The sequence below is a fragment of the Panthera pardus genome, unplaced genomic scaffold (genome assembly GCF_024362965.1).
Source record: "Panthera pardus isolate Hobbes unplaced genomic scaffold, ASM2436296v1 HiC_scaffold_17, whole genome shotgun sequence".
Lineage (NCBI taxonomy): Eukaryota > Metazoa > Chordata > Mammalia > Carnivora > Felidae > Panthera > Panthera pardus.
Window position 1 is genome coordinate 7,541,068 of NW_026526732.1, and position 25,006 is coordinate 7,566,073.

The 25,006-nt window shown below is 50.6% G+C and overlaps 1 protein-coding gene across 5 annotated transcripts in view; it reads left to right on the forward strand.

Moving 5' to 3' along the window:
• Positions 1-25,006, forward strand: part of AGPAT4 (1-acylglycerol-3-phosphate O-acyltransferase 4) — a 126,729-nt gene that overhangs the window by 73,962 nt on the left and 27,761 nt on the right. For 3 of the 5 annotated variants that reach the window (XM_019412732.2, XM_019412729.2, XM_019412733.2), the window contains exon 3: positions 22,055-22,224. The exons of the other annotated variants lie outside the window; for them this stretch is intronic. In XM_019412732.2, coding sequence (XP_019268277.1) covers positions 22,055-22,224 — 170 coding nt within the window. The remainder of the gene's footprint in view (positions 1-22,054; positions 22,225-25,006) is intronic. 5 annotated transcript variants of the gene reach the window in all.

The following is a 25,006-nucleotide window of genomic DNA, read 5'->3' on the forward strand; positions in this document are numbered from 1 at the left end:
CGGAGGATGGTGGCCAGAATATTTCCTGTGTCCCTGATGGAGCCTGTCTTGGAAGCTGTAGCTTTGTAAGAGCCAAACGGGCCCGCTGACCGAGCCCCAGAATTGGGCAAGCAGTGTTGGCCCAGAGCAGCCTCCCGAGGTCAAAGACGGCAGTTCCTGGAGAGTAGAGGAATGCTCACTTTCAGACGGAATGCAGAGCCAAGTCAAGAATTCCGGTTTAACTTTCCCCAACTCACCAGTCATGTAAATTACCCCACTTCTCCTGGGTCAAGTGAGTAAAGGGCTGTTGGAAGGGCAAGTGTTCGCTTAGAGAAACCAGAAGTCAGGAGAGGTGTTCCCATCTGAAAGTTGAGAGTATCAGACCACAGGGGCACCTGGGTGGCTCAGTCAGTTAAGCCTCTGACTTCAGCTCAGGTCATGATCTTGCAGTTCTTGAGTTCAAACCCCACGTCAGGCTCTGTGCTGACAGCTCAGAGCCTGAAGCCTGCTTCAGATTCTGTCTCTCTCTCTCTCTCTCTGCCCGTCCTACATTCACACTCTCTCTCTCTCTCAAAAATAAATAAACATTAAAAAAATAAAGAGTATAAGACGACTTACCTTGGAAAGTATTTCAGTCATTCATTACTCAAATGTTCACTGGCCTTCTACTCTGTAGTAGGCACCAAGTCTGATAACATAAAGATGAAAAAAAGTGTTTCCTTCCCCCGAATAACAGTCTTATGGAGAACAGATACACACACACAAGAATGGTGACCAAGTTTGGCAGTGAGGCTCACCAAGGACATGGGAGCAGCTCATAAAGGGTCTTTGCAAGATGCTAAGGAGCTCTAACGTTTAGACTAGAGCTGTCCATTACAAGTCTAACGAGAACCACATAGGCAATCTTTCATTTTCTGGTAACCACATTTAAAAAAATTAAAGGAAGCAGGTGAAATTCATTTTTATAATATATCTTGCCACCACAATACATTCAAATCCTCATTTCAAAATGTTACCATTATAAGAAAATATTGAGACATTTTACATTCTCTTCTTTGTTCTATGTCTTTAAACCCCAGTGTATACACCTACAGCATACCTCCCTTTGGTGTAGCCACTGGACAACACAGCTGTAGACACATTATCATCCCCGTCTTACAGATGGAGACACTGGGGCTTCGAAAAGCTAACTACCTTGAAGAGAACTGAGCCATTTTCAATATGGCCACTTAGGGTATTTTGCCCACTCTTCTTCTGCAAGAAGAAAGATTAAAAACTGAAACCTAACCTAAAAATTAAAACCAACCTAAATATTTTTATACTGAATAAAAAATATTTTTGAAAATCTTCTTCAAAGTATCAAAATGCTGTCAAGACACTAAGGACATACCAGATAAAATCTAAGAGAAGACAGGAGCCAAGAGTGTTCTGATCATTTTGAAGAAGGCAACAAAGGCGAGAGAAGAAAGACACATTGGAAATGTGGGAGGAATAATGTGACTCTGAGTCCAGGTAGGAGAGCAGTGCACCACCCCAGACCCCGTATAGCGCTGGTCACAATAGCCTAGGCTGTGGGCATTGAGCTGAAAGCATCATTTCAGCTTTCAAGATTGAAGAAAAACAAATGACTTGCCCGAAGTCATCACCTAGAAGTGGAGTCAGTAATCAAACCCAGTCTGTGCTGACTCCAGAGTTTGAACTTAACGTGAGCACAATAACCTCGTCGGGGTCTAATTTTGTCCACATTAACTGGAACTCTTCTTCGGAAACTACATCTTTACCCACTGGGATGATGCGGATGCAATCTCTTAGTTCCCTTCATCTACATCTGACAAAAATCTTTGTTATTGATATTTTAATGTCAATCGACAACAGTCAAACGGCTGCAATTTAACCTTGATTGTGTCCTTACTCTAATGACTCAATCAATGTCTCCAGGACTATGACAGGTGGGAAAATATATACACATCTTTAATCTTGTCTGGCTCTAGTGTCACCAGCCATCAGAAGTACTGGAAGTGGGGGGTGCCTGGGTGGCTCGGTCGGTTAAGCGTCTGACTTGGGCTCAGGTCATGATCTCACCCCTCATGGGTTCAAGCCCCGCGTTGGGCTCTGTGCTGACAGCTCAGAGCCTGGAGCCTGCTTCGGATTCTGTGTCTCCCTTTCTCTGCCCCTCCCCCACTCACACTCTGTCTCTTTCTCAAAATAATAAATAAACATTAAAAATAAAATTACTGGAAGCGGAAAATCTCTCCACTTGTATTTGAGATGTTTGGCCTCTTTTCTTTCTGCCACTTGTTATCTTAACTTCAGTGGTCTGGGGGGTTGTCTCCCTTGGTCATAGACTTACTTCCCTATACTTGAGTTTATATTGTGATGGTATAATTGTCCTAGTTTCTTTCCATTCTTAATTACCAAATTTTTACTGTTCTACATATTTCTCACTCCTCATTTTCATACAGCATAGTGTTTGAGAGTGTGGGGGGTCAAAGGGGTGCCTGGGTGGCTCAGTCAGTTAAGCATCTGACGCTTGATTTGGCTCGGGTCATGATCTCACAGTTTGTGAGACTAATCCCCACATCAGGTTCTGTGCTGATAGCATGGGGCTTGTTTGGGATTCTCTCTTTCCCTCCCACTCTGCCCCTCCCTGCCTTGTGCATTCTCTCTCTCTCTTCCCCCTCCCCCCAAATAAATAAATAAACATAAAAAAAAAAGAGTGTGGGATTTGAGTCCACTGGGCCTAGGTAGAGTCTGGCTGTGTGACCCTGTGTGTCTACTCAAGTCTTCTATACTTTGGTATTTTCATGTTCTATACGATAACTACTTCATTAAATAAGATAATGTTTGTAAACGTTGCCACTACCCATAGCCCGTAAAAAGCGCTTAATAAATAGATTATTATACCTGGAATCTGGTCATTAGCCTTGTTAGTATTATATTCTTTAGGGATTCAGAAACCAATGTAATGATGCTGGGAGATTTAAATACCAGAAGTAGCAGTGAGTCTAATAGACCTCTATTCGTGGGAAATCTAGATTGGGAAGACTGGATATATTTGTCAAGAACAAATAACAAGCCTTCACTACCATTATGACCTTAGATTATATTATCTATTTGTTAAATAGATCAAATTAGGGCCCAAGAGCCAAAGCCATTGACTCTCATAATAATTGATTCCTTTCCGCTTGCCTTTACCCGAGAGATGGATATTTAAGGTCATGTTTATATCATTCCTTTTTCTTTTGGACCTACTGGGGCTTGGCAGCTGCTGATCTCCCTTTCGCGTCCCCATGATTGCAGAGATTTGATGTGTTGGAGGTGAAGGTGGAGTGGAGAGTCTTTCTCCTCTCTCTGTCAGCGTTGTAAAGCCAGGGATCTGATAGCACCTCTGTTTGCTTTCTTCATGACAAAGTGTTTCATCAGCCTGCTGTTGATGGGCCACGGAGAACTCACACCAGCTGAAAGGCGGGAGAGAAACCGGCAAGGGCAGAAACATAAACAATAGTTTATGTGTTTCCTGTAACATTTAAAAAAAAATTTTTTTTTAATGTTTATTTATTTTTGACAGAGAGAGAGAGAGAGAGAGAGAGAGACAGAGACAGAGCATGAGCGGGGGAGGGGCAGAGAGCGAGGGAGACACAGAATCCGAAGCAGGCTCCAGGCTCCGAGCTGTCAGCACAGAGCCGACTCGGGGCTCGAACTAACTCATGAACCGTGAGATCATGACCTGAGCTGAAGTTGGCCGCTCAACCGACTGAGCCACCCAGGCGCCCCTGTAACATTTTTTTTATGGAAGAAATATAAAAAGAAATATAAAAGGATCAACTCACCCTGGCTTGTTTTAATTAATAGACTTTAGTTTTTAAGAATGGTTTTAGGTTTACAGAAAAACTGTGTGGAAAGCCCAGTTAGTTCCCATGGAACCCTCACTTCCACCACCGGCCACACACACACACACACACACACACACGGAGTTTCCCTATCATTAGCATCTTGCGTGAGTGTGGTGCGTTTGGTACAGTTGATGAACCCATGCTGATATGCTGATATTCACTAAAGCCCATGGTTGACATCAGGGTTCATTCTTTGGGTCTTGAGAGATGCATAATATCACGTATGGGCCACGACAGTATCGTTCACAACAGTTTGCTGCCCTACACACCCCAGTGCTCCACCTGTTCATCCCTCCCTTCCTCCCTGCTACCTTGACCGCTGGCACTGCTCTAACACATGGCCGCATTTCAGATGCAGCCTGTCTAAAGGACATCGGCTTCCTAAGGTCAATTTTTTTTTTTTCAAATTCCTATCTTTCACAGAATCTAAGATGTCACCAGTTGTGACGTGCATCATGACTTACGTATCTCTAAGCAAGAAAAAGACACACTGCGATTACGCTGAGTTGCGCCACTGACCGTAAGATGCCCTGCCTTCAGGCATGTGAAAACGAGAACAAATAGCATCTCAGGACTGATAAAAATGTGACATAGAGTCCAGGCCCGCACAGGTGACCCTGGCGCTAGGTAATGGGTGACGGCGTGTGACAAGCCTTGCTCACCGCCTGCCCACGATGTGTGCTTCCCCTCTGCCTTCGTTCCTTGACTCCCCCCCTCACCTCCTGCACCATCCCTCTGTGTCCTTCCACTGTCTCCCCAACCCTCCCCCCGCCACCCCGCGCTCCGTCCCCCAGTCCGCCTGGGCTGGGTTCCCTTACCTTGCATCTCGTGAGTCCCGGATGCCGGAGCCCTCGTGTCAGCCTTGGGCTTGCCTGCAGGAAGTAGCCTTCGCAGTCAGAGCTGGTGGGGATTACCTAGGACACTTCACAGACAGCAAAGCCTCTTAATTCTTGGCCTTGGTGTCCCCAGGGCTGGGGAGCAATTAGGGTTTAGTGACGGATTGTTGTGCCACTCACTGGCTTTCCAACTTGATTAGGTAAAGCTCAGACAAACCCCAGTAAAATGATTTCTCGGGGACCTTTGAAAGTTTGGGATATAATTGAAGACAGGCTTATTATTTAACAATTGCTAAAATTCAAAGAAACACGTGTTGTGCATATTGGTGAGGTCAGCGAGGTGAGAAAACTCTCCCATCGACCACCAGGAATTCCAGATGGCAGCCGGAATCCTGCTCCCTCAGATCTGTGACCTTGGGGGGCCCTGGACCTTGCATCTTGTCATCTGGAAAGGGGGGGGGGGGCAAGCCCGTCTCCCGGATGGCCGTCAGGGTTCCACGAGGTGATCATGAGAGCCCGTGGGACCGTCGAGGCCGGTCAGCCCCGAGAGCTTCCGGTCCATCCCAGAGCTGCCTTTCTAGAGCCTCATCAGTGCTCGTTGCCATGGCTACTGCTGGCTTGCTAAGGGCTCAGGCTGCCAGATTTAGCAAATAAAAATTCAGGATGCCCAGTGAAATTTGAATTTCGGAAAAACAACGAATAATTTTTTAGTGTGAATTCGCCCCAGATACTCCATGGCTCGTACTTCACCACCTCTTTCCTTTCCTATTGCAGGAGACATACTTATGCTGCAAAAGCATTTGTAGTTTATCTGAAATTCAGTTTCGCTGGGCGCTCTGTGTTCTATCTGGCAACCTTAACAGGGACAGAATATTAACTTGTTGAAAACACGAGGAAGATGTTTCACTTGAAACAGCTGGCGTTAGGATAGATTCAGAACTATCTGGCAGCCTCATTTATCAGTTCTGCGTGAAGAAGAACCAATTTATACATTATTCTCGATAATTAAACGTCGTTCCACCAAAGTTGGTCCTGTATTAAAGAAGCAAAGTTAAGTACCTCGTGGCGTCCTAGGCTGAGAGAAGGAGTGTCTCATGTGATGAAACGGTTTGTTGTTGTTAAGGTTTGTTTTTTTAGTGATCTCTGCACCCAACAGGGGGCTCGAACTCACGACCCCGAGATCAAGAGTCACATGCTCTGCCCACTGAGCCAGCCAGGTGCCCTGAAGAAAAGGTTTTTTAAAAAACAATCCCAAGACAGCCTCTCCTTCACATGACCCTAACAATTATTTTTGGATTTGTGTATATTTTAGCATCTTAATTTTTTTATCCTTTTCAAAATTACACTATATGTATTTCTCTGTGGGTAGCAAATTTGAGGCATGAAAATAAGCCTAATTATATTTCGATGAGGGGAAAGTGAGCGAAGACAGCAAAGAGATGAAAATTAAGAGCAGGTATTTATCTTAAGTAGATTCTAAAATTTGCTTTAGATGCTCCCAAAGTGATTAGTAATTTCTTAATGTTGCTTTTAGAATTAAAAAAAAAAAAATGTCATGGGCTTGAGGACTCTACCTTCCTTAACTGACTTTTGACATAATCTGGATTTTTGTGAATTTTCTCCTACCCAAAAGTCGTGCTGTTCCTCAGGTTGGTGAATGACATATTTGTTGATGTTCGTACAAGCCCTGTTCTGTGTGCCGTAGGCAGTAAAGTGACAAAGTGGGCAAAGCCCAAACCCTCCCTCGAGGGAATGTGTGTTCTCTGGGGGGAGAAATACCAGCCAAACAGGCCTCTGGAATGTGAGAAAGAAGAGAATCAGGCTGACTGGCCATTGCTACCTGTAGGTCCTTCTACAAACATTAGTCTTACTTAATGCTGACAACAATTTTGTGAGTGATATTATATTATTCCTTTTTTACAGGGAAAACTGAGGGCCAGAGAGGTTAAGTAACATGCCGATGTTATAAGGCTAGTAGGTGATGGAGTGAGATTTCAAATCAGGTCCGTCTGACTTGGCTGTACTATCAGCACAGAGTCCCTAAATGGGGGGGACTTGGAAGAGAGACAGGTCACTTCTGACAGAGGGGTTGGGTAGCATCTAGGACAAGTTCACGGGCAGAGCTCAGGTGAGCAGAGACCTGGTGGACAGATCAGGTTTTGACATGCCTTGGAAAGGAAGGGTCTTTGGGCCAAGAGAGGAGCTTGAGCAAGAGGCCAGACCTTGGGGTAGGTACTGAGTTCTAGGTAGTTCCAGGAATAGCATGTAATTCACTTGGACTTGAGCTCAAGGTGTGTGGGAGGAAGAGGTGCACTAATGAGGTGAGCCAAGCAGGAGGACTTCGTGAAGGAGTCTCCCTGCCTCTGCGGATGGTGGGGAGCCAACAAGGGTGTTGACAGGGTTAAGCTGGCATCAGGCACAGGCTGGATGAGAGGAGCATGTGACACTGGAGGCAGACAGACCAGATAGAAGGTCATCGGGGTGACAGGGCACCACTGAAAATGGAAAAGAGGGTGGATAGCAGTAGACGTGGGCAAAGCAGGACTGGGGACGGGAGCGATGGCAGTGGATGGCAGGGGGAACTATAGTGGGGTGCACAGTTGACCCGTGGGTGAGCTGTCAGTGAAAATCCCTGGCCACAAATAAATGGCTGTTTGGAGAGGAGCTCTAGAGATAGCAGGATGAGGGATGGACTTCCCCGTAGGCTGGTTGTACTCAGAATAGTTACCACATTCCGGAGTCTAATCCTCACTTTGTTAGGCTGTGACACTGATTTATTATTATTTTAATCGGGCTCTAACAAACTAATATTAAGCAATCTTCTGATACACTTATGCAGGAAAATTAGAATGCAGTTAATCTATTTCTCAACGGAGACAATAAGGTTAAGTGAATGCTGACATTTGCTGATCAATACATTTTTACCCTGAAAGCTGGCCTGCACTTGAGTCCAGATTACATTCAGGAGGTAGAGGAGTACATGTGCAATCTCAGCAAAGGGATTTGGATGGGTATGCGGTGGTAGAGGTGTATCTGCCATGTGGACAGGCCTCACTCCCGAATGACCAGCATGCCTCTGGTTGATTCATTCTTCCTACAGTTGTATCCATTTCTTTCAATGAAGCTGGTGTCTGAGTCTTGGCCAGGAAACCATTGGTTCTCTTTAAGGTGACTCTGTACATGCCTGTACCGTCCCTTGGTATATGTTTTTACAGTTTTACCATGAGAGCACCAGGTTGTGCCTTATTTCCAGGCTCTTTGGCAGAAACTCAGTGTTGAATGTGGGTTTCGCCCACACGGGTGTAGGGTACACCCAGCTTGCAAAGTTGAACTTCCATTCAAGGATGTAGGGAAAGGACTCTTATCTTCAAGGAGAACATTTGGACCTGAGGCTTAACAAGGGTATAACATCTTTGTGCATATGGGAAGGTCAACACTTCAGAATATGACCATGGCCTTCATACTTCTTGGTTTTAAGAAACCGTTCTTTCTTTAAAACAACTTAGCAAGTAATTCTGGGAGGACCACTCTGACTGAGACCTTAGGAGCAGGCAGTAGAAGTCTGAGCTTCAGCCACCTCTGGAAATTTAAAAAACACATTTTAGTCATAGCTCAAGGATATAAAAGAGCCCAGAGGCATATGAACCTCCCATCGCTAAGCGGAAGGCGCAGAGACCAGTTAGTTCACAAGTCAAGGGCACTTCAATTTGGGGTCTGGAGTAGCTCTCCAAAGGAGGGAGCTTTGATGGGGTCTTGAAGGGCACTAGGATTTGGATCAGGTAAACAGAGAGGTGTCTGTGTATCCAGGGTTGGATGGAGGAGACAGGTAAGAGTCTATTGCCCTTGAGAGTCTGCTGTCAGCCAGACCCTTTGCAAGGTGTTGATAAATCCCCATTTCGCTTAGTGGTTCCGTTCTGGGGGAAAGCCTGGAGGATGTCCTCCCAGCCCACCCTGCAATGCCCAGACGTGGCAGAGAAAGCACTTAGCAAGACTTATTTGATCAAGGTCGGAAACATCGTCCACAGCCAATAAACCATTAACAAGAAGTCACCTGGCTTTTATGTACCACTGACATGAGAGCTTCGCCATGGCCTACTGGTGGCCTTGTCCCCACTTTAGACATCAGGAGACTGAGATGGGGGGCAGAGCTCCCCAAAGTCACTCTGCTGAGAAGGGGTGAAACTCAGGGGTCCAACCTCCATGGACTGACCCCCATGTGGCCCCAAGGCCTGGGAACTTGACTCAGGGATAGCGTGAACAGCGGAACAGCCGAGATTTTGAGAGCGAACTGCTACTCCACGGAGCAAACAAGGGAGAGCAGAGAAGTGACGGCTTTCATACTCTGGAGAACTTTAGACCTTTTCATCGCTTAATAGAGTGGCATTGAAATGCAAACTATTTTCAAATTGTACTTTAATCTTCATCTCCTTCAGAAATGAAAAAACCAGAAATCCATTTGCAGGGCTGGTCTATATTTTACACTTGGGTATCTTCATAAGATTTTCGTCTTTGTCTCTTTCTCCTTGTTGCGTCTAGAGAAGCGGCAGTGAATGCTTGAGGCAGGACTAAGGTGTTTGGGGGAATGCCCTTGACCCTGGACTCAGTGCTTCCTGGACATACTTTTCTATGGAAGAGGGAACTTGTTTCCTTTTGCTTTTTTATTATGGAACATTTAAATAAATATGAGTTAGAGGACATAGTGTAAGGATTCCCCATATTCACAGCACCTAGACTTAATTTTTCATCATACTGACATCTATAAAGTGAATCCCAGACCTTGTAGATCATGAAATACCACTCCAGATTATCACAAGGCATGTTTTATAAAGAATAAATAAGGACAACCTTGGGGCACCTAGGTGGCTCAGTCCAACTTTGGCTTAGGTCATGATCTCACAGCCTAGGAGTTCAAGCCCCATGTTGGGCTCTGTGCTGACAGCTCAGAGCTTGAAACCTGCTGCAGATTCTGTGTCTTCCTCTCTCTCTCTCTCTGCCCCCTGCACTCATGCTTTGTCCCTCCCTCTCTCTCTCTCTCTCAAAAATAAACATTAAAGAAAAAAAATAAGTACACCTTCAAAACATAACCCCGATATTATTGCAACTATCAAAATTAACATTCTCTTAGTATCATGTTATACCATCTAGATTCAGATTTCTCCAATGGCTTCCAAGCTGTCTTTAGTTGTTTTTGTTTTTGTAACGTTTAGAGTGTTGAAATCAGGACTTGAATAAGGTCCATATACTGCATTTGGTTGTTATGTCTAGAAGTCTTTCTTATGTTAGAACAGACCCCTCTCACCCTTTTTCCCTTCTTCTTGCCTCTGCCCTGCGGAAGGTCCCACATTCTGAGTGTGTGAGTGCTCACGGGGGTGGGGTTTTACCTGCTCCTCCCTCCCTGGTAACTGGGAGTCGGGCATAAACTCTCCACGGATCCAGGCTCCGTGTTGTGCAAGAGAACATTTAGCGGCAGGGCTGTTTTTCCTCCCTGTGGGCAGTTTATAGAGAACAAAATCCAGGTGCTAATGGTGCTCGCTAATCCTGAGCTATCGCTGCTTCCAGACCTAGTGAAGTTCAATTTCTTGTCCTGCCAAGCACCTGGAAGGCGTTGAAACCTAACGTGGTGACTGAGCGGGAAAGTGTTTTAAGGAGAATGACCAGCAGCATTTGGGAGAGAAGAGGTGGGGCAGGGCCTGGGGACAGAGTGGCTTGCGGTGCCAGGGGAGGGGGAGGCTTGAAGGCCAAGGTGGGATAGCACCATTACCACTGCATGGGTCCAAGCCAGGACTGCAGGATCCCTTCACTTGACAAATACGTCCCAACCCCCGCCCCCGTCCCCCCACCATCCGCACCTCCCTCCCTGCCCCATGTTTCCCAGCTCGTCCACCCCAGCTACTCAGGCCGAAACCTCAGAATCCCTCCCTGACCTTCTCTTCTCCTGCACCCCATCCAGCCCATCCACAGACCCTGTCTGCTCCACCCGCTGGAACCCAACACACTTCCACATGTCCACCGCCCTCTGCCCTCTCCCTGGCTCATCACCCGGCCCGCTCTCTGGTCTCCACCCTGAACCTGATGCCATTATTCCCCCCACAGCAGCCTGTCACCTCTTAACTGTGTTCCCAGCTGTAGGCACTGGAAACACCCCTGTGGACAAAACCAGCCCCTCGTCTGGCAGAGGTCACCTGCTAGCAGCTCACATTCAATTAGGTCACGGTGTGCTTCACGCTAAACTCCCGCGACAGCCAGAGAGGCCTCCTGTGAGCACCCCCACTGGAAGATCAGCCTCGCCCCCCTCTCAACAGCCCCCTGCTGTCCCCACGGCACTGACAGCCACCTTCTAAGTTACGTGTTTCTGTGGCCGTGCGTTTGTATCTCCCCGGCTGGAATTTGCTTGCTCACTGCCATATCCCAGCACCTCCGACTGTGCTGGGTACCCGGTGGGCCCAGGATCTGATGACTGGATAAGTAAGGTCATTCACGTAACCAGGCCTGGAAAATCAGATGGTGGAGATACCACAGCCCAGTGATCTCTGAGCTGCTTAACTGGAGGGGAGTTTTGAGAAGCCAGACGTCAGGGCACCAGAGTGGTGGGGGGGGAGGTTGGGTTCTAGACCCTTTCTTTCCGTCTCCTCCCATCTGAAGGTTCTGACTGAGGGTGGGAAGCATAGGGCTTCTCCCCAGCTTTTACACTCCTCTCTCTCGAGATAGTCGCATTTCTTGACATCCTGCCTTTCTGAAAGACTGACCCAGTAACTGGAAGCAGAGTGCTGACTCCACCCGATAAAAAGCTGATTTTTCACCCTTAACATGATTCACTCCACCGTTCATACTGTGAAGTCTTGTGACGTTCGTACTCGTGAAGTCCGTGAGGCACTCTCAGTCCACCTCTAGCTCAAAATCCATTACCCAATCCCCTCTTCTTCATCTGGAAGGCTCTGTGTACTGTGGGGAAGGAAACCGCACCCCCCTCACCTTGCGCGGTTCAGGCATGTTTTCACGGCCCCTCATCGCCCTCCCGCTCAAGGCTTCAGGAGGAAGTTACGGTGTGGCAACAATACCTTCTTACGATCTGGGCTCCAAGAACATACCAGGTCGAGTCCGTTTCCTCCGTACCTTGCCAAGGGCAAAGCCTGCCTGGAAACAGGCACTTCCTTTCCGGGGGCCGGGAGAGGGACGGTGATGCAGGAGGGTGTGTTGTCGAAAGTAAGTGGCTTCGCACGATGCCGCTCCTGGCAGATCGGTTTCTATCAGACGCGTGCCGCGGGGCTTCTCAAACTTCCCTCGTTCTCCCCGACAGTGTCTTTCTAGACGCTGTTTTCCTCAGCGGCCCCATGAAATGGCAACAGCACCGGTGTACCGTGTGTGCCTTTCTGGGCGTCTGGCCTCGGCGTCATCCGATGACCCGGACACAGAAGTGGGAAAAGCCGGGCTGACTCCGGGGCGTGGACGCAAGTGTGGCGAGCGCACTGGGCTCCCCGCGTGGTGTCGTGGGAAGGCGGCGGGAAAGCTGGCTGTGGCAGAAAGGCGCCCGCCGCCGAGCTCACGGGAAGTGGCTCAGAACAAAACACAAGCAAGTGCCCAAATGAGTGGGACACACTTAGCATCAGGAAGTTAGGGAGACCTGGCTCCGTGGCCTTGGATCTGAGACGTCACAGAAATCTGGGCACGCCCTGAGCCTGGAAGGACGGAGAGACGTGGTGGGAAGTCAGGAGTGGGGAAGGAGGAGAAGGTGAGTGTAGGAGGAGCCGGCTCCAGGCAGTTTGCAGCTGGTTGGGCCCGGCTGTGAGTGAGGAGGACGAGGAGGAGGGTAGGCGGCTGCACATCGAGCCTGGAGGGGGACGGGGACCAGCATGTAGGATCTGCTCTCAGGTCAGAAACCCCAGCAGCTGCGTCGGGCGCATTTGGTTACGGAACTTCACTCGCTTGACCGTCCCCGGGCCCGCGCGCTCGGCCCTTGACCCTGTGCGCGCCGCTCAGCACCTGCTCAGCAGCAAGACCCCCTGGGCGCCACAGCCCAGGCAAAACCTCCCTGTTTCCTCAGCTCCCAGTAGATCTTCAGTTTCATGTTTTTATTCCAATTTTTGCCCGGGGCCCAGAGAGTGCGGGCGGGCGCCTGCGACTTGATGAATGGCTTCCAGGTGAAGGGCACAGGACGGGTGCACCGGAGAATGTCGCCGTCTCCTCCCAGGCCCCAGTGCCACGTGGCCAGGGCAGAGGCGTGTCCCCCGCCCGCCTTCCGTACAGGATGGAGACACAACAGCACATCATGCACCAGACGCTTCAGAGTTTTGTTTTTGCCTTTTGGGGTCCTTTGAAGACGAGAGGTTTAAGTTTTAACCTAATTATTATCAAATTATAAAAACGGTTATAAACCCATAATTGTATATACGTATTAGTTTATAGATTACATATCATTATGGATGTGATTGTACAATTTTTTAAATTAGATAAAGTTAATTAGGAAACTACTATTTCGCTTTGTAGCATCTCTCCCCCGTGTCCGGATGCGGGGGAGGCTGTATTGTTGACGCAAGTTCGAGCAATGAGCTCTGCTCAACAGTGTGGATTTCAGGGTCCTTTCTGCAGCCGGTTTGCCTCTCGTGTGTGATGAGAACTCCGCTCAGCACCCCCACCAGAGCGGAGTCAGGTGGGCTCAGCATCGGCTGTGTCCAGAGGGATGTCGGGACTGAGGACGGGGTGTCTGGGGATGACAGATGGGGGGGCGGTCCGCACATGGACACTCAGCCTGGTGGGTTGATCATTTCTTAACTGGCTGTTTTTCCGCTATCTCTTAATTACATCTTTGGTCCTCAGGGCTGTCTGGTCGCTGGTCGAGTGAGACACCGGAGAAGAGCCGTGTGCGGGCTGCAGGTTAAATGCTTTAAATACTTGAGTGTATTTCACCTTCACCAGAAGCCCTGAGTTGATTATCTTATAGATAAGGAATGACCACCGTCTGCCTGAGGCCAGGGTTGACCTTCCACCGTAATCTTCCTCTTATCCGCCCCCCTCCCCAAATGCTCTCTTTCTTTCCCCTACGCCACCCCTTATAATCACGGCTTTTAGTGTCTGTGCAACCTCGGAGGGGCCTTGCGGGCACCAGTGTCCCCAGCTCTGGGTTCAACACCCGGCAGGCTCACGTCCCCGCTCTGGGAGTGTGGCCGGCTGCCTTGCCCCACCGTTTCCCTGTCCTCACCGGCAAGATGGGGGCAGGGACATTGGCTCTCCAGGATGCTGTGAGCTAACTCAGTGCGTGCTACTTCTTACCCTTCTTCCCAGACAGGAAAATAGGCGCCTCTCCTCCTACCCCATTTTCCTTTTGTCCATCTAACTTCTTTTTTTTTTTAAACATTTATTTATTTTTGAGAGAGAGACAGAACGTGAGCAGGGGAGGAGCAGAGAGAGAGAGAGAGAGAGGGACACAGATCTGAAGCAGGCTCCAGGCTCTGAGCTGTCAGCACAGAGCCTGATGCAGAGCTCGAACTCACAAACCGTGAGATCATGACCTGAGCCGAAGTCGGACGCTCAACAGACTGAGCCACCCAGGCGCCCCTTGTCCCTCTAACTTCTTGTTTCCCACCTGCGGTTAAGCGGAGTGGCGCAGCAGCAAACAGAATAGACGTAAATCTGTGCTCCGGACCGTCTGTCTCTACAGCCACCTGGCATTGGTGCTTCCATCGGCCCGAGATCGTAGACCGCAGATGGGGTTTTGCGGTGAAAGTCACTTCTTGCGCCCCAGGCCCCTCCTGGCCGTCGCCTCGCAGAACTGGGAATTGGCCCCCACCGGTTCTCCAAATGGAGTTTGTAAAACTGGCCCCAGTGGTGGGCAGAGGCAGGTATGGCCCCAAGTGTAGATTCCAGGGGTGGTAGGGGAGGGGCAGAGAGAGAGAGAGAGAGAGAGAGAGAGAATCCCAAGGAGGCTCCTGGCTGTCAGTGTGGAGCCTGGCGTGGGGCTTAATGTCACCAACCGAACCGAACCGTGAGATCACGTCCTGAGCCCAGACCAAGAGTCGGAGGCTTAACTGACTGAGCCACCGGGTCACCCCCGGCAAACCAAAAATTTTAGATGGAACAGAAATTTCAAAATTGCTGTATCATATTGTAGGAACCTTGGCCGCAAATCTTAAGCAAATCTTATCTGTCATAGGTTTCAGACCGCTGAAGGCCCTGCCACTCACAGTGGCCCTGCCACTCACTCGGTGCCTCTGAGGAGAACCGGTGAACTGGGTGTCCCTCCCTCCCACAAGGAATTAACATGCAGCTTGAGGCTGCTGGAGTGGGAGGGAAGGGAATGTGATAAACTGGGTATTGGTTTGCCTAGGGGAGGGGAGGGGAGGGGAGGGGAGGGACTGGATGGGGACAGGAGAGGGGAGGCAGGGGATGGGTGGGGACTGGAAAGGGGAGGAGATGGGTGGGGACAGGAGGAGTGGGGAGGGGGTGGGAGGGGATGGGTGGGGTCAGGAGAGGGGAGGCAGGGGATGGGTGGGGACTGGAAAGGGGAGGGGATGGGTGGGGACAGGAGGGGCGGGGAGGGGGTGGGAGGGGATGGGTGAGGAGGGAAAGAGCTTGGGGAGGAACCAGTTTCGGTGCGAAGGTGAGGACTGAGGCCCTGCAGATCCAGAGGAAACTCACGTTTCTCCCTCTCCCTTTTCAAAGGGGCTTTCACTGCAGGTGAGGGGCGTGCCTCCCTTCCTCCTGTGTCCCCTGCATCTATTCCGTCGTCTGCTTGGAACAAACACTGATATCTCCATTTAGACTTATTCTGAGGTCAGAGCAAAGGGGCTTGAGGATTGGGGCTGGGGCAGGGCGGGACCCACAAAACCCAGCGCTGTCTGCATTGATGATGATATGGGAATGTTCTGGAGGACCTAGGACCGAGACCGACGGGAGAAGGTACTAAGGACGGAACCCAGAGTGTGAGTCCAGAAGTCTCTGCACCCACTGAACTTCAGCCAGTGTGGTGAGGAAGCTCCTGGCTGGGCCACAGCAGACCCCCCCCCCCCCCCCCCCCGCCGTGTCCCAGGATTGCAGGGCCTGCTGTCACCCTAGCATCTCGACCACCGCAGAGGCCACAGAAAAACGTGTGGAGTCCCCAACCTAAGGCAGTGCCACCCGATAGAAGGATTTCAGGGACAGAATGGAGAGGACTCTTCCTTGGGGGAAGGGCAGCAAAGAAGAGGGAGGGACCCGCCCGCCTGCACCCCCAGGTCCCTTCTTAGATCAGCGAAGGAAGTTTTTTCATGCCACCGATATAGCCCGGTTATTCTAACCTACAGCAAAATGTGCCCAACCAGCAGGCCTCGGGAAGAGCCGGGAGGGAGGTGGCTCCGGTGGTCTGAGGACGCTACGTGGGGGTGGCTCGTGGTCTCTGTGTGACTCGTGGTCTCCATGCGACTCGCTGCAGCCACCTTCCGTCGCACGTGGGTCCACTCGTCACTCACTTTTTCCAGAGTGCAGGTACGGGCTGATCAAGGAGACACAGGCGGCATCACCCAAAGGCTCTAGTTAGTGAGGTGCTCCATGGGGACATCACTGAGGGACAATAGTGGCTTCTCCACGCTCCAAAGTTTTCTGCTGGTCTTTGCCTTTTCTGTCTCGTGGCCATTAGTACTTCCAGGCCCCCCGTGGATGACCCAGCCTCAGGGGGGTGACCTCCTTGGCTCACCAAACAATCAGGAGCCTGGAGGTCAGCAGGTCTGTCTGGATGTTTTCTTTACCTGCAGCACCTGACCTTGGAAGAATCAAATCCCAGCCACCTTCCCAAGTGACTTTCCTGGGCAGGGGTCCCAGTGGTCCTGTTCCCTTGTGCCTTCCTACTGTCTACCCGTGGTCGGTGATGTGTGGGGCGGTAGCCTGAGTGGACGTGTCCACGGAGAGACCCTGCACTCGCTCACCCTCATGGCCAAGATATGACCACCGAGTATGGAAGAGCGGGTCCTGGGGAGGCCCTGGGAACCTCCAAACTGCTGGCACTTTGCTGGCCTGGTTTCCTTCCTTCCAGCATCTTCCCACCGAGAGAGCCCTCTCAGGACACCGCTGCAGCCTCTAGGCTCTTGTCTGGGGCTGGCAGAGGAGCTCCCCTTCCCCCTTCTTCTGCTTCGGTTTTGATGTGATGCATTGTTTTAATTCCGAGCTGCACTATTTTTCAATTAACTACTCAGTTATTGGCTCCAGTTCTCGTGAGGCAAAAACTTCCATTGCTTTTTTTCCTTCTGATTGCTCAATGAGGGTTGGTTTGGATACACAAACAAGAAGGTCAGTGCTTTGGGGGCAAAGACCTCATTTCGCATCTCTTATATTTGCCCTGGTAGTATTTGTTGTTGCCCCCTGGCGTCGTAATGCCAGCTGATGGGCCTGCAAATCCCAACAGTTGACAAGTGATTTTTCCCGCCATTTTCTCATGGGCGTCATTGGCGCCACTCACCTGTCCAGGGTCGTTTGGAGGGAGAGGGTCAGAGCAATCCCAGGATCTGCTGCCATCCTGGGCAGATGGTGAGAGCCCGCGAGACAGGCCATTGAGGGAGCTGCTGGCAGACCTCCCAGGATCCTGCGCCCTGAGCCACCAGAAACCCTGACATTCAACACGCCACAGGGCAGAGTGCATCTAGCTCGAGTGACCGATGTCCCGCCCCCCTCCCATGGGAGCAGTCCACCAGGCAGGTGCTCTCGGGGCTGCCTGGCAGTTGGCTGGGAAACCGCAGAGCCAGGCCCTGACCCACAGCGCCGAGAGCAGCCACACCAGAGGGTGAATGAAACCTCGCTCGGGGAGGTATTTGTAAGTTGCGTGTAGTTATTCACATGGCACATCTCACTAAAACATCAACTGCTGAGTCATTCGACTAAAGGTTTTTGAGCACCTACCAGGGTGGGTACTGGGACAAGGGTGGCGGAGACACGAAGAGGAAGGGACGCGGGTGCTGCCTGGAGGGTGTCGCGAGGTAACTGACAAGAATCGCCCCACACTCTGTGGGAATTCGTGTTGAAGGACACGCGTGGTCCCAGACTACTAGGCGCTTCAGTGTTAGCCCAGACAGGTAGGAAACGGACCGCCTCCCATGCTGGTGATTCAAGCGTAGATTGGTAGCATCTTTTTGGAAGGCAATTTGGAAATACCCATAAAATTTGAAAATATGCGTACTCTTCAACCCATAATTCTACTTTTGTGTATACCTATGCTGGAGAAATACTTTCACAAATATTTTTTTTTCTAAAACATGCATTTTCAAGGGTGTTTATTGCCGTATCTGTAACAGTAAAAATGCTAATCAGTAGCAGAATGGCTAAATAAATCGTGGTATATCCATAGCATGAACAGCACAGCTGTTATGTTACCCTTTATGAAATTGTCATTCTGGTTATTTTTGACCTAAAACAAATGGCAGTTTCATATATTGAACAGAAATCCCTGTGCCTGTGTTTATCTTCAAAATGGGGATAATAATAGTGCCTCCTACTCTCATAGAATTAATGTGAGGATTTCATGCAATACCACGTGCAAAGCCCTTGGGACAGTCCCCAGCACATGGCTGGAGCCCAACAAATGTGTGCTAATATCACTATGTATATGTGTCAACATGGAAAGATTCAAAATACACCATTTGGAGAAAATCACTATATTTATATTTTTACAAAGGCGGATGAAATATGAACCCATTTGTGGGTGGGAAACACATGAGCCACTGTGTGTGCGTCGTTGAGTAAATGCCTAGGAAAGGGACTAGAAGGCTTCCTTCCAAACTCTTCCTAGAGGTGAACCCTGGAGAAGGGAGCGGGAGGGGGAAGGGGAGGAGAGCTGCTGGGAGATAAGGCAGCCGCCTGTTCAGGGACTGGTCTCAGGGACCCGTCCTTATTCCACCATGGGGCGGGTCAGGCTGTCTCTGCAGCTGGGGGTGTCATCTCTGCGGCTCATGTTGGAGCCTGAAACCCCAAGGGCAGGCAATCAAGGCGTGATGGATGTAAGTTGGGGAGATCAAGGGGTTGGAACCGCCAAGTGCAACCCGAAGCCTTAGGAGGGCTTGCGTCAGCGAGAAGACACACAGAACCTGGCCCAGGAGTCAGACGAGCTGGGGGCGGGGCGGGGGGAGGGGCAGTTGGAGACCCAGCGCTGATGCTGCCTCAGGCGGAAGAGGTGAATCAGCAGGTCTGCAGCCGCGCGCGTGCGTGCGTGTGTGTGTGTGTGTGTGTGTGTGTGTGTGTGTGTGTGTTACAGAATGCCGCTTTGTCCCCTCCACCTGCCAGACCTCCCAAGAGTGTTTGTGCCCCCCCCAACTGGAAACAAACCAAACAAGGGAGTCTGGGAGATGTAGTCCAGCCTAGCCTAAGGGACAGGCCACAAGGCCATCAAGGGGGAAATGTCACATTTTCCTCTATATACATCTGGATTTTTAAATTCTCTTACAGTGTGACCCTAAAAATGTATTTATTATGAATGAAAAAAAAATTTGAAAGCCCTTGGTGAAAAAAAAAAAAAAAAGGAAAGAAAACTCTTCCTCCCAGTGAGATCTAACCGTTTGGATTTCTTGCTGACGGCGACTGCACTCACCTCCTAACTGCTTCTGGCCGACTCTCACAGTCTGGTCCCCCTTCAGCCAGAGTGCGCTTTTCAAAATGCAAATTAGATGCTGCTGTGTGCCTGTTTAAAAATGCTCCAGTGGCTTCTCATTGCTTTCATTATGAAGCCATAAATCACAGCTCCCCACTCTGGTCCAGAAGTTGTTGTAACACTCTCCCTCTGTCTCTCCCCCCACCTCTTCCCTCTCGCCTTTAGTGGTCGCAGAGCCTTGTGGGTGCCATAAAGTTACCATGCAGATTACAGTAGTTCCTGGCTGGCTACTGGCTGACCACCTACCGTGCACAGCATTTGCTAGGTGCCTTGACGATGTCATCTGATTAAATACCCACGGCATGGGGTACAGGCTAAAAGCTTTTCCTGTGCCCAGTTTGCAGACAAGCACACCGAGACTTAGGGACATAGAGAAATGAGCGAGGGGCGAGCGACACCACCGGGATCGGAGTCTGGAGTGTCTGACCCCCATACCCATGAGCGTGATGTTCAGAACCATCCATCCTGGGGACAAGTCTTTCCTTCCCTGTCACACCGCCTCGTGAGTGGGTAACGGGCTTTCCCCGCGGGAGTCGGCTCTGGGAGGGTAGGCATCTGAGCCACGTCTCCAATGCCCCGCATGGAACTCGCGCACATTAGGTCACTGGTGTTTGTTGAACGCGTGACTGTGCTGGTGCCGTGCTGGGTTCTGGATTGCAGCTAGGGTTATTAGACCCCAACGATGCAGTCCTTGCTCCCAGGGCTTGTGCTGTGGAGTAGGGGAGCTGGTCTCACGCCCTGTCGCTAAGTCCCGGCAGGGTGCAGGGGGGCGGCACGTGTGAATCAGCCCAGCCTGGCCCCCAGTAGGGAGGTGTGGAGCCCAGAGAGGCAATCAGGGGGTATTTGCAGGACGGACGGCCGTGGGATGCGAGTCACAGGAACGGAACAACAGCCTTATCTCGCAGACTCCCACGTAGTTCTGCTTTTGGGGGCTTATCTGTGCTCCGTGGCCAGTAACGGGGTAGATCGGTCCTGCCCACCCAAGCTCTTAGAAGAAATCAGCGCAGCAATATAAGTTCCTCCTACCCAGTGGTAAACAACTGTCCTTTGTCCTGGGTGGTGCTGCCCGGCCCTCCTGCCCTCCCTAAACACTTACCTTGTTGCCGACTTGCTGTGTTAGGTCCCACTGATGTCATTGCCTGTGGGACAACTGACCGGGGACTTGGCATTTTCTCAGCTCTGAGGACTAGGCAGACACTTTTCATTACCAAGTAAAGGGAGCCGGTCAGTTTGTCTGTCATGAGAGTGCTGGATCCTGAGTGGTTGGTTTGTTGGGAACTTCCTGTGTACTGTGCGTGGATCGGCCGCTGTGTGCTGTATTCTTTAATCCTCAGGGAATCCATTCTAAAGAGTAGGACACTGAGGCACCAGGAGGCTCACTTGTCCAAAGCCCCACAGTGCTCACTGCTTAGAAACTAGCCTGTAATGCCTTCTAGAGAGTTCTAGGGCTCCAGTTAGAAAGCATCAGTCTCCAGCCTCAAGGAGAAAGGTTTCCAAGGGCAGCCACTGACGCCCTTAAAACAGGAGGTGTGCCTCCAGTCAAGACTGCACCTGCTCAGGTGTGCGTGTGTGCGCGCGTGTGTGTGTAGGGGGTGGGTGAGGAGTGAGTCTTCTGCTAGATATGTACCCCACTAACCGGTGATAAACAGGGCTATGGCCTTGGGGCACAGGCCTCACATACCACCCATCCACCTGCTGAACACCTTCAACTTTCAAAATTCATTTTAAAGTTGCCATGTAGTAGATAGAGTCTTAATCCCCAACGTGCAACTATTTTTCTGAGCCATTTCTACCATCGAGGCAGGCTTTTCCTGAGGCAACCAGGTTGGAAAGGGGTCACCAGGAATAAAGCTATCACTGAGGAATAAAGCCAAATTGGTCATTATTGCCTGGGGCAGGGGGAGGGGGAAGGACTTCTCTATTTTCACAAGCTCCTTCCTGTAAAGAATATTTGAACAGTTTCACTAAGGCCTGCAGTACGATGGCTCTAATGTATCCTGGCTTCCTGACACCGTGGGTCTTCATTATTTCAGGTGCACACAAGCATCGTGAATGGGAGAGAGAAATTAGGTATTTAGTGTTCTTTGATGGAGTTTATAAGAATCCCGATTAGGGGCGCCTGGGTGGCTCAGTCGGTTGGGCGTCCGACTTCGGCTCAGGTCATGATCTCACGGTTCGTGAGTCCCGCATCAGGCTCTGTGCTGATGGCTCGGAGCCTGGAGCCAGCTTCGGGATCTGTGACTCCCCCCCTCTCTCTGTCCCCTCCCCAGCTCATGCTCTGTCTCTGTCTCTCACAAAATAGTTAAACGTTAAAAAAGATAATAAAAAAAAAAAAGAATCCCAATTAGTCATTTTGCAGGCTTTTAAGAATTCTGTGCATCATCTCATGCTGCCTTTCAGAGCGCTGGAAACACGAGGGCAGGCATTCTTGATGGATTCTGGCTTTCTGATTTACTTCTCCCCAAGGTACTTAATCAAGGAATGCAAGCAACTCATTTGGCTTCTCAACGCTTCCTCTCCTTCCCCGGACCCTGTTGTGAAGTCTTCCTTGTTTTCCTTCTGCTTCTAAGCCATTTCAAGGACAGGGGTCTGGGCTGAAATGATCTAGAAAGTGACCTCTAGAAGTTGCTTTCTGCCCCAGCCGGGAGGGTAGAGCCTTGCTCCTGCCCGGCCCGGTAGAACCAAGCCTTGGTCACCAAGGATGCGTGAAATAAACGTCTGTCTGTTGTTGTGGTTTGTTCCAGAGCTGGTGATGTTGCTGGAGTGGTGGTCGGGCACGGAATGCATCATCCATACAGACCCCCAGGCCTACCCCAAGTACGGAAAGGAAAATGCCATCGTGGTTCTGAACCACAAGTTTGAGATTGACTTTCTCTGTGGTTGGAGCCTGGCCGAACGCTTTGGGGTGTTAGGGGTAAGTTGGATTCACATTTTTCCGCCTCACACACTTCCCTTGTGCAACACCATGGCTTGCCCTTTTCTCTCAACCACTCGGGATTGCAGAAGCATTAACAGTTTCTACCTGATGAAATGTTCTTAACCAATTGCTTTTCATTCCTGCTTGGAGTCAAGATGAAATTCTTCTTCTTTTTTTTTTTTAAGTTTATTTTTTTATGGAGAGAGAGAGAGAGAGAGAGAGAGACCCCCCCCCCCCCCAGGCTCTGCACGGTCAGCACAGGGCTGGACCCCACAAACCGTGAGATCATGACCTGGGCTGAAACCAAGAGTCGGATGCTTAACCGACTGAGCCACTCGGGTGCCCCAAGATGAACATCTTCTAATGACCGACAGTGATATTTATTCAGCGACGACTGTGTGCTAGGTATTTCATATACCGTGAGTTTATTTGCTCCTTATAGAAACATTTATGAATAGATGATATATGCCCTCCCCTTTTTAACAACCTAAGTGACAGAGGGTTTAAAGGATCTGCTCAAGCTCACAGAGCTATCAAGTGGATTTGGACTCGGGCTCCTCTGGTTTGAGGCCCCGTCGCGCCCTTCGTCTCTGCGCTCCGCTGCTTTCCCGGCCACCGGCCAGGAGTCATTCCAGGGTGCACCTTCCCCTCTGTGGGCTTCAGCACTCTGAGTCCCCAAGCCAGAGAGTTTCAATGTCAGAGTTGAGAATAAATACGAACTTCTGTTTCCCGTCCCCAAGCAGTTTGACTTCTTGCACGCCTTTGGGACTGGGCTTTCTCGGTTGACTTTCATCATCTTGAAAACATCGCGTTGTGTAGTCACGCCCAGATCCGATCAGCAAATTTGAGCTGTCTAGGTGCTTAGGCTGAGCCGTCCCGACCGGGATGAGGGGGGCCGGCCTGGGGCGAGGAAGGGCCGGGACAGCTTGAGCGAGAACTCGGGGCTCCTGTTTGGCACCGTCTGCGGGGAACAACGCCTGCAGACAGACGGGGTGTCTGCTCACATTGTTTTTGGACGAGGGAGAGAAAATGATAGTGTTCAGAGGGGCGGAGATTGAAGCCTGGGAGGCTGGTGGGGCTGATGGGGTCCACGCGTCTGACTCGGTGGGGAGGCCGCCTGGGTCTAGTCCCCGATGTGCCTGCGGAGTCTCAGAGATGCCAGCAGCACTTGGGGGGGGGGGGGCCCTGTGACTGCCTATTTGGGAAGACCCTTCGTCAAGGAGGACTGCACTGCACGGATTACATTTTGTATCTGCGTTTAAAAGTTGATGCACTTTTAAATTGGGGGCAGAAGGAGAGAGAAGGAAATGTGTTTAGAATCAAGTCCCATTCATGTCTTTGGGACAAATGAGACTCCTTCTTAGGCACTTAAACCATCAAAAGGCAGGCAAGGTCTTTAGCAGTTTTTCAAGAGATAGAAACAGTGTGTTCCTTCACCGTTGCCACCTTAAGACTTCGAGAAAGCTGGGTTGCCTATGAGCGAGTCACGGAAGGGATTTCTAGGAAAGGGACAGGCCTTCCGGCCAACGGTTTTCTCCTTTGTTTTCCTATTTATTCTTCCAGTTCTGACTTGGTATCTATGCGCACATGGGTGTTAAATATGTTTTCAGGAACAAGACCAAACACTTTAGCATCTGCCTTTCTCCGTTTCGGGCTCCTGGTCTCAGCTACAGTTCTGTGCTTTGATTCTCTGCGAGAGGAGACCACCCCCTAACGTGTCACAATCCGAACCCCACCACGGAGACGAATGGTCATGACAGGGTCCTTCTTCTGCCTTGGGAGAAAGGGTGCCTAGTCTCTCTGCGTCCTGACTGCTAGAACGTTCTTTCTACTGCCTCCGAGCTAGACTTCCTGGTGTGCCAGCGTCCCCCCAGGCCCGGGACTCCGGGTGTGGTTGAGGGACAGTCGGTGTTTTCCAGGCTTCCCGAGGCTTTGGGGGTATTCCTGCTCAGGATGTGAGCACGCATATGATCTGGGTGGCACCATCCAGTTCACGTCGTACCCTTGTAGCTCGATGACCACCAGCTCTTTCTGGGTACTTATTCACTGGATTTTGCTATTTCTAATTCTTAGGACATTGTCATTATTTACACTCCATAAACTCCCAAAGCCTCAGTTTGGCTAAATCATTTGTCCCAGGAGCGTAACTAGCACATCTGATTTCAGAGCTCTGCTCTTCTCCCCCGATGGTGGAAGGAGGAAGAGACGCAGGGGCCCTGGGGACCCTGGAGCCTTTGCGTCAGAAAATGACCAGGGCCACCTGAGGGCAGGGACCAGGCTGGAGCACAGTGGTAAGAGTGCTGATGACCGGAAGGTTATTAACAGGACACCCCCATCTGGCCAACAGCACAGGGACTTCTCACCTCCAGCTGTGATTCTGTAAACGGATACCCTGTCCGTCGGGTTTCCTTCCTTACTGTTGAAAACTGAGCAGCCAGGGTTGCCTGTGAGGGGGTGTGAGCCCCGGCATCAGAGACCGTTCTAGGAGCTCGCAGGTTTCAGAGGCTGCCTGGCTGTGAAGCAGGTTGAAGCCTCAGCCTGGGGTGAAGAATGTCCCATTCTCACTGGAATTGGGGAGCCCTACTCAGTGGGGCCTCAGCTTCCGGAAGCCCCAGAGTCCTCGCCGGGACGGGAGAGAGAGTACAGCCGGGGACGGGAGGTGGCCGCCTTCCCCTGTCCTCCAGCACTGAGCACCGGCCTGTGGTGTGGCTGCACTTTCCAAGGTCGCCTCGTGCCGGCCAGGTACCTGGTGCCAGGAGAGCGTGATGGAGGTGTCAGC